Below are 13809 nucleotides of genomic sequence, written 5' to 3'. Positions count from 1 at the left end.
CAGCTCTTATCAGTATTGTTTGCCCAAATGAACATTGATTTGATAAAAGGTTAGTCCAGATGTAATTTATGTTAGCATACCTTTCCATTACTTTGGACTAGCCACAGTTCTGTTACACAGAAAAGCTCCTACACTTGCTCCGTTGTAGAAAAGCCCCTTAGATAAATGTGCACATCAAAATGTCATGCAATAAAAATTCATTGAATTTAAAGCTACACAGAAGCTGTGTTTTGGCCATACTTTCTCTAAGAATTAACACAAGACCCTAACTGCTGTAAAGCAATAATTGACATTTCACAGGGCAAAAATACCTCAGTGATGGGACTCCTTCATTTCTCTGTCAGTGACATCTACTGGTGTTTGCATAGCCAAATGTTTAACGGAGTTTGGGAATAAAATAAAGGAATAGTGTAAAAAATAAAGTACTAGTATTTAAAAAAAAAAAAAGAATATAGCATCAATGCTTAGAAAACGTGTAATAATTATGTGTAGCTCGGGGCTGAGGCTGCCATGCTGTTGGCCTGAGCATGAACATAAGTGTTAAGTTCTCCTGTTAATGTGCACATACAGATTATTCAGACACCCCCCCCCACCTCAACACAAGAACCTGAACACTGTCTTCCCTTGTGTCCTGCTTACCCTGTGGAACAGTCCAACTTGCATCAGCAGTCAGCAGCCTTTCCAGTTGATTTGGTCTCTAAAAGAAGAGTGAAGCTATATAAAGAATACCAAGAGAGCTGCCAGTCCTGTTCCATTTTCAGAGTCTATCAACAAAGAGAACAAGCTATAGTTTTGTTGCTTACATGACCAGAAAAGTGCAGTATCACTTACTTGGATTTATACAGCAACAGGTGCTCAGGTTAATGAAGACAAGCTGCTATATTAGTAGGTGTTTAGCAAGTCCATGGTTCAGAGCAGAAATCAAATATGACAGCCTTGACTATCAGGAAAAAGAAGTGTAGGCAGACCAATGTAAGAAATAGAATATATGTGGATATTTGCCTTTTCTTTCTCACAGCACACATGTCTGGAACTGTTTTTTCTCATGTTTTAAGCCACTTCTTCAGGAGCTTAGAGGCCTTGAAAATACCATCTCTGCCTCTCCCTATTGGAAAAAAGTCACAGCTGGAACAGCAAGCTGCAGTTAGAAGGTTAAGGGGTACCTACATGGATATTAAACTGCAAACCTATGCATAAAACCAAATAGCATGCTTGAAACTGGAGGAACAGGCCAGCATATTTTACACTGTGATCTTTATTTAATGATTTCACAGCACCTGCAGGTGTGATGGCCACCTTCCAGTGCTATTGGCACGATAATGGCTTTGCCTCAGACAGCTTTCAGTGTAGTCACAAAGCAAGAGACTATCATGTGATGTAGTACAGGGAATAAATCATGATAAGGTGGACAGCAAGAAGGATGCATGTATGTTCTGATAGAGCCATAGAATGATTTGGGTTGGAAGGGACCTTGAAGCTCATCCATTTCCCACCCCTGCCATGGGCAGGGACACCTTCCACTAGACCAGGTTGCTCCAAGCCTCATCCAACCTGGCCTTGAACACTGCCAGGGATGGGGCAGCCACAGCTTTTTTTGGGCACCCTGTGCCAGCACCTCACCACCCTCACAGGGAAGAAATTCTACCTAATATCTAACCTAAATCTCCCCTCTTTCAGTTTAAAAACATCCCCCCAGTGGCCCTATTAAATACATATGAAACAACAGTTTGGATTTAACAGGGATCTTTGAATTTTGGGGGAAAAAATACATTTCTTTTAGGAGACACGGTGCTAGTTTCAAGTATGATGGGAAGAGAAAGCCTGTTAGCAGTAACCCTTTCAATTTTTCATGTTACAAATGTCAGGCTTTCAGAGGGCAGAGAAAATACTGTAAGAGGCAAAACAGTGCCAGAGCCATCAGAAACATAGGACCATAAGTTTGGAAGGCATTTCCCAGCTCAGCATCATGACAAACAATCACTTTCAGACATTTTTTTTTCACCTGCACAAGTGTTTTCTACTCATGAGTGCCTCAGTGCAAGGTTTCTTTATGGCACAGGAGAGAAAATCTGCACATCCCATGGTCAGCACATGGGTAACTAGGACAGTTATGCAGTACCTCAGGACAGCAAACTAGGCTTGAGCAAAAAGCCAAGAGGTTGAGCAAAACTCTGCTGCTACTTTGGTGGGTTTGAGCAAGAGGTAAGGCAGAACAGTCATTCAACTGAAGGAAAATAGGTAAGGTGGGCTTTAAAGGAGCATACAGCAATTTCCACTCGGAAATTCATGATTCTAATGGATCTTCTGCAGGCTGAAAGACTTCAATACTTTCAGATTCTGAGGAAGTCATTCTCTTCCTTGGAATGTTATTCCTCTTTCCCCATCAATTCCCCTCCTGACTGCTTTCCCTTGGGGCAACAGCTATCATGTCCTATGCTTCACTACCCCAGTTCTGTTGATGTGAACCAGAAGGTAGAGGTGTAGCAAAATGACTGAAGGAACATATTTCCACAGGGTCAGGTTTTCTTTTGCTCAAGATGGTGTCTGTGCAGATTTACACCAAGATTTACTGCTGTTTCCTGTTGTGCCAGAACATGTCATTACTCAACCCCTGGCAAAACCAGCAGCTGATCATGGCTGAGTTCCTGTCCACACCTATAACAAGCTGCTGAGATTACAGCATCCTGGTGGACACTCCGCAGATAACTCAGCTTTGGGAGCTGAGTTGTCACCACCTGAGCTCTTCTGGTACTTCCTCAAAGTTGTGCAATGGGAATGTTGGCTTCCCAAGTAAAAAGAGGCCCTTCCTCACAATGTCTTCCCTGGACCAAGGAATGAGATACCAGTGTTGCTCAGCACCATGTTCACTCACTCCATGGTAAATTGGAGTGCCACTCATTGCTCCTGAAGTGCTGCCAGCTGGACCTAAAGGGACTGCTGACCTGAGGAGTATCAGCCCCACTGCTCTCACTTGCAGTGACTACATACAGAGTCGTCAGGACTGGGGGCCAGCGCTTCACTGAGAAACCCCTGGGCCTAGAGAGGGCAATGCCAGACTGGAAGAGGGAATGGAGGTTGCACAGAGGGAGAGCCACGGCAGGTCCAGAGCAAAGCAGAGGAATACAGCCAAGCTAGAACAAGATGAGGACAGCCCAAGTGCAGCACAACCCAAGAAGCTCTGATCTGCTACAGCCAGGATCAGCTGAAGCCCTCCAAAGAGGGCTTTGCTCCACGAAGTCCAGAAAATACTCAGCCATGTGTAAGGACTGCTGCCCCTTTCCCTTCTCTGGGAGTAGAGCTGCAGGGGAGGCTTGCAGTTACCTTATTCTGCCAAGCAGCCAGATATGAGCTGTGTCAGTGCTCCCAACGCTGTGTAGACAGGCCTAGTGAAGAACACAGGGCACAGGAGATCCTTGCTGGAAGAAACTCATAAAGAAACTTCTTGCACAGAGCTTTCCTGCACCATGATGTTGAGCAGTTGCTGGTGGTAGCATTTAGTAGAGCTGGAACTGGCAAAGCTGCCTACTCATATCCTTATTCTCCTATTCTATCTATTCAACCTGCTATTTAGAGATGCAGTGGGTTAAAAATGGAGTGTTAAGGGAAGGAGTAGAAGAAACTAAAGGTTTTAATTAAAGAAGACAATACTCTTATGCAGGATACCAGGAAACTCAGCACTAAGGTATAAACCGTTTTGCTCCAAGTACAGCACACATATAACTCCTCATGGCACATACCTCATTACAGCTGACAGAACTACAACATGCCTGATATGTACTCAGTGCAGACAGTAAACAGAAAGGACTTCCATCATCTTTAATACACAGGCAAAGCCTACAGGGACCACAATGTCCTGTCTCAATATAACTGGGTAAGTTGCCACAGGTAGATACATGTTCATGTTAGAGACAAAAGCCAGCTGCAAGTGCCACTAGAGCAGTGCTGGCCATAATTATCTTGTGGGTTACACTTGGCCAAGTCTCATTTAAAAGTCAAAGCAGGTAAATTTCTCCCCCACTTCAATACCAAGTAACAGATTTACTGAGCTGAGCCTTTACTGGTAACCCAGTGGCTGTGAAAAGAGTACTCTTTACAAAAAAAAAACAAACAAAAACAAGCCCAGAATAGACAAATACATAAAACACAGCTCTCCAGTTTCCTCTGTACATTGGGGCATACATGCTTGCAACATGAATTCCATAAGGCTGTCTTTTACACAGCTGCATTTCAAACACCGCTGAAGAGGTGATGCTCCTTAGCTGGCCTCCAGGATTCAGTTCAGCAAGTTTGCAGTTACACAGTCACATAGGTTTCTCTTTTCTACCTGAAGAAGCAGAGTTTCTGTCTGTAAGAGAGGGGAACAAAAACAACATCAAAAAGCAACTGTCAGCACTTGTGGCTTCAGGAGATGTGTGATGGAGCACACAGAGCTGTTTCACATCAACATCATACCTTCATCTTGGTTTGTCTATTATGAGTTGAAGCTGTAGCTGAGAATCAGTCTGATCCAAGAGAGGACTTTCCCTTTATTGTCATGGGACACACAAGCTATGGGAAACCCACTCACCAAATTAACCCCCGCTGGTGCAACCAGCTATATCCTTAATCTGCCTGTCTTGTGATTCTCATATGAGATGGAATTGCTGTGTGATTAAAGGCTCTGTTTTAAAAGCTGAGTTATCCACTGACCCACATCAGATAAAGGCACTTAGAGCAGAGCTGGGCTGCTTACCACCAGCCTTCTTAGTACAGCACAACCTGAAAATCTGTTGGACAGGTTTGTTTCCCATATGATAAATCACTAGACATAGCCCTGTGGGTTTATATTAAATCAGATATCGTTTTTGATTGTATCAGCTGCCCTGCAAAACTGGAAACATCTGATCAGACTTGGTTAGACACATAAAAGACACTCAATCACCACCTTCTAACCATCTCCCTGACATTGTTTGCAATGGTTTGAATAAGGGAGGTTGACAGTGTGCCAACAGCTTTGGAGCTAAGCCCCAAGGCTGCTTACCATCTTCTGTACCTTTAATAACATTTCCAAGCCTTTGTTTTCACTTTCATGGGCACATCTAACTTAATGTGCTGTGAACATTCCAAATAACCACTGACAGTATAGAAAGGAATAAAGAACAAAATGAATAGCACTAAATACAGCTTTTTTGACTGTTTTGAGAGTGATCCCAAACCCATTTGCACAGAGATTTGTTACCCCCTTGGTGGGTTAAAGCACGTGTAAAAAACCCACAAAAACTAAACCAGGGCAGGGTCCAGATTCTGAACCTACAAAAAGCCTTCTAAATTCCAGTTAAAATGCAGTTCCTGAGCTCCTTAAAGTTGTAATCCATGTCCGCTGGTAAATCCATCTGACAAATGGGTTGGAATTTTGAAGGAAGTGTCTAGCGTGCAGACTTAGAGCCACCTGTGTAGCTCATGGACTGGATTTGTTTTATTGCTCCCTGCTGGCCTCTGTCTTGAGCAGCTTTTCATGCAGTAGGGAGCTGGCTGTAAGCTGGATGAATGGCTTTGATGATAGCAGCTTCCTCCCAGCAGTACAAGAACCCTCCCCCCAGTTCATGATCAGAGCTGCACCTGCCATGTACTGTGCTTTGCCTGAGTGGTTCACCACAGATATTCCCAGAAGAGATCATCCAGAGTTGGTTACTGCTGTTAAAACAGCTAATGCAGCCTGCAGCCTGCTCCAGGGACCAGCAGCAACCAAACGGTGGAAAACAGTATGGAGGGGGGCAAACTGAGGTGGTATGTGCATGGGTAGAAGCCAGCCTCTCAGAGGTGGTCTGGGATACTTCACCCACTGCATGAGTAAAATGCAGCCACAGTGTCTATCAGTAAGTGATCATCATATCTGTGTAGGTTACAGATATGTCTAATCTCGTGAAAGGAAGGAGATATGAGGATGATAATGTTGATACAAGGATGATCAGGGGCTGGAGCATTTCCCATACAAAGACGGACTGAGAAAGTTGGGGCTGTTCAGCCAGGAGAAGAGAAGCTGTGTGGAGACCTCATAGCAGCGCTCCAGTATCTGAAGGGCACCTACAAGGATGGGGGAGAGGGACTGTAGCAATAGGACAAGGGGTGATGGGTTCAAACTTAAACAGGGGAAGTTTAGATTGGATATAAGGAAGAAGTTCTTTACTGTGAGGGTGGTGAGGCACTGGAATGGGTTGCCCAGGGAAGTTGTGAATGCTCCATCCCTGGCAGTGTTCAAGGCCAGGCTGGACAGAGCTTTGGGTGCCATGGTTTAGTGTGAGGTGTCCCTGCCCACGGCAGGGGGGTTGAACTGGATGGTCTTAAGGTCCTTTCCAACCCTAACCATTCTATGATTCTATGATATAGCCTATGTCCGCCATAAATGGCTATGTGACCTAGGCTACAGTCAGTATGCTTTGCAAGACACAATGCAGATAAACACAGGGCAAATTAAGTGTGAAAACTCTTGAGGTGTGCAATAAAACTATACGGCTTCCCCTGTAAAGACCTGCAGGGTGAGATCTGCAGGAAGAATTAAATGGGAATTTTCTCTCTGTGCTTTTGAGCATCACTCCCCCTCCAACACAGTTAAGATTTGCTTAGTCATCAACTAAAAGTCTTGCCTGTAAACAAAAGGGTTTTTCAAGGAAATGAGTGTCTCCGGTGGGAATATTTACAAAGGGAATTGTATTTTCAGGGACAGAAACATTTGCTTCACTAAGCAGTAAAAGAGATTAAAATAGTCCATGTAAAATATATATGTGGCTGAAAGCCTCTCAGTTTGCATCAAATTGGGCCACAACTGAATAATAAAACTAAGAACTGAAACACTGTAAAAGGTAACTCAAAAAAAACCCAACCCTCAACTATTAAATATTTCCACATCTTTTGAAGAGTTAGGCAGAATTCCTCCTTTAATGACTGGAATAGGCCTGTCCTAGTGCAGAGGCGCTGAAAGATCTCAATATGGATTCAATTATTTAGATTTCAAAGTGAAAGGAAGTAATAGGTTTGTTTTGGTGAGAATATACCATGGAGCCACATTTTCAGGCTTGCTGTCAGGTCTACAACTGTGGATGTCAATAACAGGACATTCCTCTCAACCAAACCTTTGTTGTATCCTCATTTCCTCTCCTTGCCTGTCTTTTATTTTCATTTTTTAAAAAGTATTAAACCCCAGTTGCTCTCTCTAAGACTTTACTGCTACTCCTGCTTTGGAGAGCTATATTTTATCAAGCTTCTCTCTTGGTCTGCAAGCTGTAAGTGTCTCAAAGGTGGCACTGCCATGGCCACACAGGCAGAGGAGATTTTAGGAGTTGAGATATTCTTGAATCAAGATTTAGAAATTCTGGTGAAAAGTTGAAAGCTTTGTAAAAGATGGCAAAGGTGCACTGGAACCACTAGAGCGCAAGCTGAACATCTTGTTTGGTCTCTGCGCACTGCTGAGCAGATGTATTCATTAGCAAGATTTCTTCATGAAGAAGCCCAAAATACAATCGACCTGTAATTATTGAACAGATTTTGTTTAAGTGTAAATGTCCTACATACCAATCTGGTTGTTCTGGAACGTTTGTTTGTTTTCTATAGTATGGCCCAATTCCAGGCATCTTCATTCCTACACCTGCATTTTCACCTAAACATCATGGACCCTGTTTGGAGTTACCTCAAAGCATTCTTCAAAGGTGCTAGTTCAAAGTGCAGGCTTTGAACTGTGAACAACCTTGACTATAGGACAGCAAAAAGGTTCGAGTGCCTTCTGTTGGAAAACCTGTGCAAGAGTGTAGATAAAGCACTTCAGCTAAAGGGTACACAGGAGGTGGGGGGAAAGCCACCCTCCTGAGACACAGCTAGTCACAGAATGCAGGTTGCAGTAGCAAGAGACAGATTTTAATTATCTCACAGAAAGAAGACACCAGCCTTGGCAAATTCTCCTCACTGACTGCAAGCCAAACAAGTTTAATTCCCTACACTGTTCTATTTTGTGGCATTTTTCATCATTATGGAGTCAGAGCAATGTAAGAAGTATCTACTTTACAAAAGATGATGTTTCCTCCCTTAGCCTCTCCTTGGGGGTAAAAGCATGTGCAGGGCAGTATTTTATTTTTGTAGTCTTTTTGTTTGAGCTGGCTCTCTCCTTTTGGGTAATAAATATAAATGATTCTCTCACCTTACTCCCTCTAACATAAAAACAAAGATGTGTGCTCAGCGTTTGGAATGAGAACAGCTAGCAATGTGAACAGCTGCAGCTCTGCAGGAGGACAGAGGGCTGAGGACTGCCAATTCACTCCTTAAGCTCCTCAGTGTCTCTGATACCCCAAGGCAGAAGAATCCCACAGATTATCATATAGAGAGGTGAAATGTGATCACCCAGCCTCACCTTAGAAGATAGCACAGTACAGTTAACTAAGTATTCCATGCAAAATCCTGGTTTACTTTTATCCACAGCATTTTCTTCCATAGTAAGAACAATGAAATGGAATGTTTCCATACCCGTGTGTCTAGGTTATATGCCGTCTTCTTTAAATCCTGCAGAGCCCTCTGCATGAATTCAAATGCATGGCAGTCAACACAGGGACGACCTAGGAGAACATTTAGTAGAGTATTTAGTAGAGAATCATAAATATATGGCATCAAGTATTAAGTAGAAGGAATAAACAGAGCTTTTGAGTATGAAGAAGAGCTACAGGAAAGAGTCCTTAGGGTGTGCACTAGTGTATGTGTTCTTAAACAATCCAGGCTATGGTAAATGGTGCATCATGGTGGTCACCCAGTCTCTCAGTGACAAAAGAATTACTTCAATAAATTTGCACTAAAAATTTTCTTCTTCCTTTATTGCTGCTCCCCTGATCCTTCTCTTGTCGCAGTTCATAGTGGAGACACTAAACCCATAACTGAGTCTTTCGTTTGGCTCCTCCAACCCTGAGCACATTTTGAACCTCATCTTCAGATTGTTCAGAAATCACCTCTGAAAGCATGAGCCTGCTCTCTGGGAAATCTTATGCCCTGATCTCACAAACTTGAGCTCTAAATATAAAGCTAATGGAAGAAAATTGACTACAATATCACAAAGACAGATCACTTTGCCTCTAACTGAACACGATACAGCTCTGTCCAAAGCCAGTGAAGCAAGCAGCAGATAAACACAACATCCTGTCATTGCTGGGCATTGCTGATAAGCAGAACTGCTGCATTCTGGACTAATTGCAGTGTTTAAGATAATATTCCCATATCTAGATATCCAGACTGAAGGTCACAAGGCTTGCTCTGCCTTGATCATCATGTAACACAAAGTTGTGCCTTAACAGATACCAGCACTGAGACAGAACAAATATAGACGCGATGAAATGTCTTTGAATCATCAGGCTCTACATATGCTCTTATTTGCTTCTCAGTGCCTGTGCCTCTCTGACAACTTCCTAGGAAATATTGCACAAGTGAGAAATTCCAAGAGCAGGTTTAGTTTGCTCTCTGAGGTCTGGTAAAGGATGAAACCTAAAGTGATAGAAAATCCTGCAGGATCTGTCAGCCTATACTGCAAATACTGGATATTGGACTGATTACTACATGCCTCTGATAAGCTGGAGCATGAGCTTCCAGCTCATGAACTGTGTGCTAAGCAGCAGACAGGAATCCTGCCTGCTGAAGAAAAGGAGCCTGCCAAATTCTTTAACTGGCTTAGATAAAACACAGATACATACAAAATCAATACTGAGCAGCATTAAAGATCTCCTCTCTCACTGTTGTACCATGACCCAACCTTGCTGCTATTATATTTGCACCAGACAAAAGGAGAGGACAGTATTTTCCACATCAACAGCTTGATGCAAGGACCTGTCATTACACTTATGACATAAAATAAACTCAACACAGATGAACAAAGAATTAGGTGGCTGAAGGCTGCAAGATTAGGTGTTGACACATGTGCTTTCTTGGCATCTGCTTTGTGAATGATTTTAATGAAAACTACTGACTTCAATACAGCAAATATTAGGAAGAATGAAAGATGTCATGAAGAGTCAGTGTCAGTGGAAAAATGCAAGTCTCAATAAGTGTCTCTGCAAATCAAACAGGGAGACTTCTGCCATAGAAAGGGCTAACACAATGAAAGGGTTGTACAAAGGAAAAGGTGGCCAATTCCAAGTACAAGGAAGACAGCAAAAGGCAAGATAAAAGGGTAAGAGACTGGAGAGCATTGGATGCATGAATAAAACAGCCCTGGTATGACATCAAATTGTGGTTTTAAAACAACATAAGCAAGACATGTCCAAAATAGTCTGAATTATTTGGACAAGCTTCAGTGATGTGAAGTTCTGCAAAATTAAAACTACAGCACATGCTGTATGAGAGGACTGGAGGGTGGTACGTACTTTCAGCTGGTATGGCTGTTCCCGCTTCTTGATCACATCTAACAGGCTCCACAAGCAGCAGTGCAACCACAAAGACTAAAGGAATTGTAAGGACCACTCTTCTCAGAAGGGAGGGTGCCAGCATCTTGGGAATGGCTGCTTCTCAGTTTATAAAGAGATAAAAACAAGTTAGTGAGGAGAACATTACAAGTACAAGGGGTTTGTGACAGAGAACTTTACATTCTTGATGGTTAAAGCATTGGCACTCTTCCTTTGACAGAAAATTAATATCCCAAGATAAACAGCATGGGCCAAAGTTTTCTGTACTTTTCCAGCAGTGAACATAAACCCAACGGGGAGAGAATATCCCTAGACATGAAGGAAAACATCAGAAAGTCCTAAACAGTTTTCGGTTTCATTTACAAGCCAGGATACCAGCAGTTTTGCCTGCTCTGTGACTCCCAATTCTTTTTTTATCTACACAGTCCCAAACTAGTGCATGAATCTGGACAGCTGGCTCGCTGTTAGACTTCGAGACCAAAGCTGCATTATAGAGCAAGAGGAAACACCCCTGAACCTGGAAATGAGGGGTTTACCCTCTGGTTTGCTTTGCTGGTGCACCATATTTTCCCAAGTAACCATTATCATTAACTACACATCACACTGATGATAAAACCTTATTCCTTTACTAAAGTAGCTGAAGGAAAAGACTTTCATTAAATCTCCACAAATTCATAGAGAAAAACTTCTAATGGTAAAATGCATGAAAACTTTTTCACCTTCTGTTTCCCCTCCTAATCTGGCCTTCAGAACTTAATTTACAGCCATCCATTTGCTGCTGAACATCACAGCCAGGCCATACCATGCCCTGAAGCCTGGTCCAGCAACAACTCCCCTTCACACAGAGGCAGAATTCTTTATAAGAGCACAGGTTCCAAATGAGGTATGTTCTTGATCCAACAGGTAAACTGATCAGATCAAAAGGGAACACAGGAAACTTGGACTGGCTCAAGCTGCAACTGCCTGTTAAGAGATTTCAATCCAAGCCTCAAGGATCCTGGCACACTGCTAGGATAGCCCTTAGTTCAGCCAAGTTTACCTTCCGTTCCTCTATGTTCAAATGGAAGAAAGAAAGAATCAAATAAGGTTAAGCTGCAGCAACACAATAAAATCCACCTGAAAAATCTCTTCACCTAAACTCTGGAAAGCAGGACAAAGTTCTGTCTCTTTCTTGGTTTTAATGGTGCATACTAAGCAAAAGATGTTGCAGAAGAACATCAAATATGCACGTACTGAATGCAAGAGTACAGCACTCCCCCAAACAGCTTGTATTTCACGCTTGGAGGGGCAGTATATATGCAATCCACTGTTTCAGACACAGCTAATCTGAAGCTGCAAATTCTGCATGAACACTTGCACCACGTGCAAACCAGCAATCCATCCAGTAAAGGAGCAGCATTATACACATCCCTTTCCTGTGCACCTCGACCAAAACATAAGTGTAGGGGATGGTTCAGAAGTCAGAGACACACAGGCACACGTAGAGTCACAGACATATTTGGGCCCACACTAAAATAAAGATCTAGTAATGTTATTCCTATGACCTCAGAACTGGGTTTCCTATCCCTCACGCTATTTACAAGTGATTGGATAGGATCCTTTTCTTTATTCCTACGGTACTTAAAACAAAGGGATTACAATTATAATAAGCATCTTGGGTTTTCTATTTCACGAATGGTGATCTGCAATCAAAGCAAGTACAATAAAAGACACCAGGCTTTGCAACAGGATGCAACAGAGTGTCTCAAAGTCACAGTAAATTAGGATAACACCAGCCTCCTTTGAAGGTCCCTAATGCAGAAGCCTCCTGTCAGTAGGGTCAGAGGTTATTCTCATAGTTGACTGAGAGCCTACAAAGGTTCAACAAACAAAGCAGATACCTTGCTGAACTTGTTCAGTGTACCTTTCACATCACCCACCCCATATTCAGCTCAGCTTCGGATGTGAGTCCCACTGCAGAACAGCTGCTCCCCTAACTACTGCCTCTTAGTTATTCCATGGGGATTTGCTATCTGTGAGGAAGAATCCTGACAGGCTTCAAGGACAGTTTTTCCCTGCTGTGCAAGTGGGAGACAGGTCTGTGCATGGGCTTCTGTGAAAGAGAAAAGTCACCCCCTGTAACAAAGGAAGAAAATATCAGTACCTGATCTCTCTCTCGTCTTTGTGATGGTCTCTTTGAAATGGCCGCTGCAAACTGCTAGCAGAACAAGTGCAGCATTTCTGAGCATGTGCACTGTCTCTTTTTAACCTTCTCTGAAAGAGGTTATTACTATGGGGAGATTTCTGCCATGGCAACAATGCAGAGCACTGCAGCACACAGCACAGATTTAAAGAGGAACAGACTGTGTCTTCCAGGTCTGGAGAAGGATGTTTCTGCCTTGACATGTGAGTTCCTGCAGGGACTTACCTGCTCCGGGTAAGGTTTTTAAAGCCAGGCCATTTGATTCACCTCTCCTGAATGGCTTTCCCGACGTCTGCTCAGCTGGATGCCTGATGCAAGAAACTTGCTTCCCTAGTGCCTGAAACTAACCATGACAAATTACACCTGCCTTATGGGAAACCAGGAAAAACCACAGGATCGCCCTCAGGAACTGCAGGACACGTCACAGGTGAGGCTTTGGCAAAGGGCAGGAACTGTTCAGTGCACAGTCTGACATTGAATGGTTTGAGTTACAGGGGTCATAACGACCCATGCCTGCTCTCCTGGGTGTTCCTGTGATCCCAGTCTCAGGGCTGCCAAAGAAGGAGTGCAGACACTTAAACTCTGAGTGGGAACTTGAGTCCCAGCTCAGAGTAAACTTCACCCCCCTTTTCCAGCCTGCACCTCTGCTCCCCTTTCAATGCCCCTACAAACTATACTCCAGAACAGCACTGGTGGCATTTACTCTGAATCACAGAATGGTTTGGGTTGGAAAGGACCTTAAGATCATCCAGTTCTAAACCCCTGCCATGAGCAGGGATGTCTCACCCTAGACCATGTCACCCAAGGCTCTGTCCAACCTGGCCTTCAACACTGTCAGGGATGGAGCATTTACCACTTCTTTGGGCAACCCATTCCAGTGCCTCACCAGCCACACAATAAAGAACTTCTTCCTTATATCTAACCTGAACTTCCCCGGTTTTAGTTTGAACCCATTACTCCTTGTCCAATACAATAATGGGGTGCAGATGATAAAAGTGCTTTTCTCGAATCAAAGCCAAGCTCAGAGGTTGCATCACCCCCAAAAACACACTCCCCATCATGAGTTACACACTACCACTTCTTGATCCAGAGGAAGTGCAGCTGAGGGCAGTGGTAGCACTGAGGACTGTGCTGTTTGCTTTAGCTGGTTCAATAGGGACTCAATTTTAAACGTTTTCACGGTGAAAGCTGAGGATAGGCAGTGTCCAGGAAGGTCAGGCA

The 13809-nt window shown here is 43.4% G+C and overlaps 1 protein-coding gene across 3 annotated transcripts in view; it reads right to left on the bottom strand.

Moving 5' to 3' along the window:
• NICOL1 (NELL2 interacting cell ontogeny regulator 1) overlaps window positions 1-12850 on the bottom strand; it is a 30242-nt gene extending 17392 nt beyond the window's left edge. The window contains exons 1-4 of one of the 3 annotated variants that reach the window (XM_061467240.1): window positions 12550-12850; window positions 10368-10502; window positions 8491-8579; window positions 3611-4345 (exon numbers count right to left, since the gene is read on the bottom strand). In XM_061467240.1, coding sequence (XP_061323224.1) covers window positions 4274-4345; window positions 8491-8579; window positions 10368-10502; window positions 12550-12634 — 381 coding nt within the window. In that variant the 5' untranslated portion in view covers window positions 12635-12850 and the 3' untranslated portion in view covers window positions 3611-4273. Of the gene's footprint in view, window positions 1-3610; window positions 4346-8490; window positions 8580-10367; window positions 10506-12549 lie in introns of those variants that run through there. The other 2 variants (XM_061467231.1, XM_061467250.1) reach the window with 2 other exon arrangements.
• Between the last annotated feature and the right edge of the window lie 959 nt (window positions 12851-13809).

Source organism: Pezoporus flaviventris, unplaced genomic scaffold (assembly GCF_033815535.1).
Source record: "Pezoporus flaviventris isolate CSIRO_AGI_PZ_B2104156 unplaced genomic scaffold, CSIRO_AGI_Pfla_v1 ptg000002l, whole genome shotgun sequence".
NCBI lineage: Eukaryota > Metazoa > Chordata > Aves > Psittaciformes > Psittacidae > Pezoporus > Pezoporus flaviventris.
The sequence above is the reverse complement of the archived record's forward strand: the minus strand, read 5'-3'. Positions and strand labels throughout refer to the sequence as shown.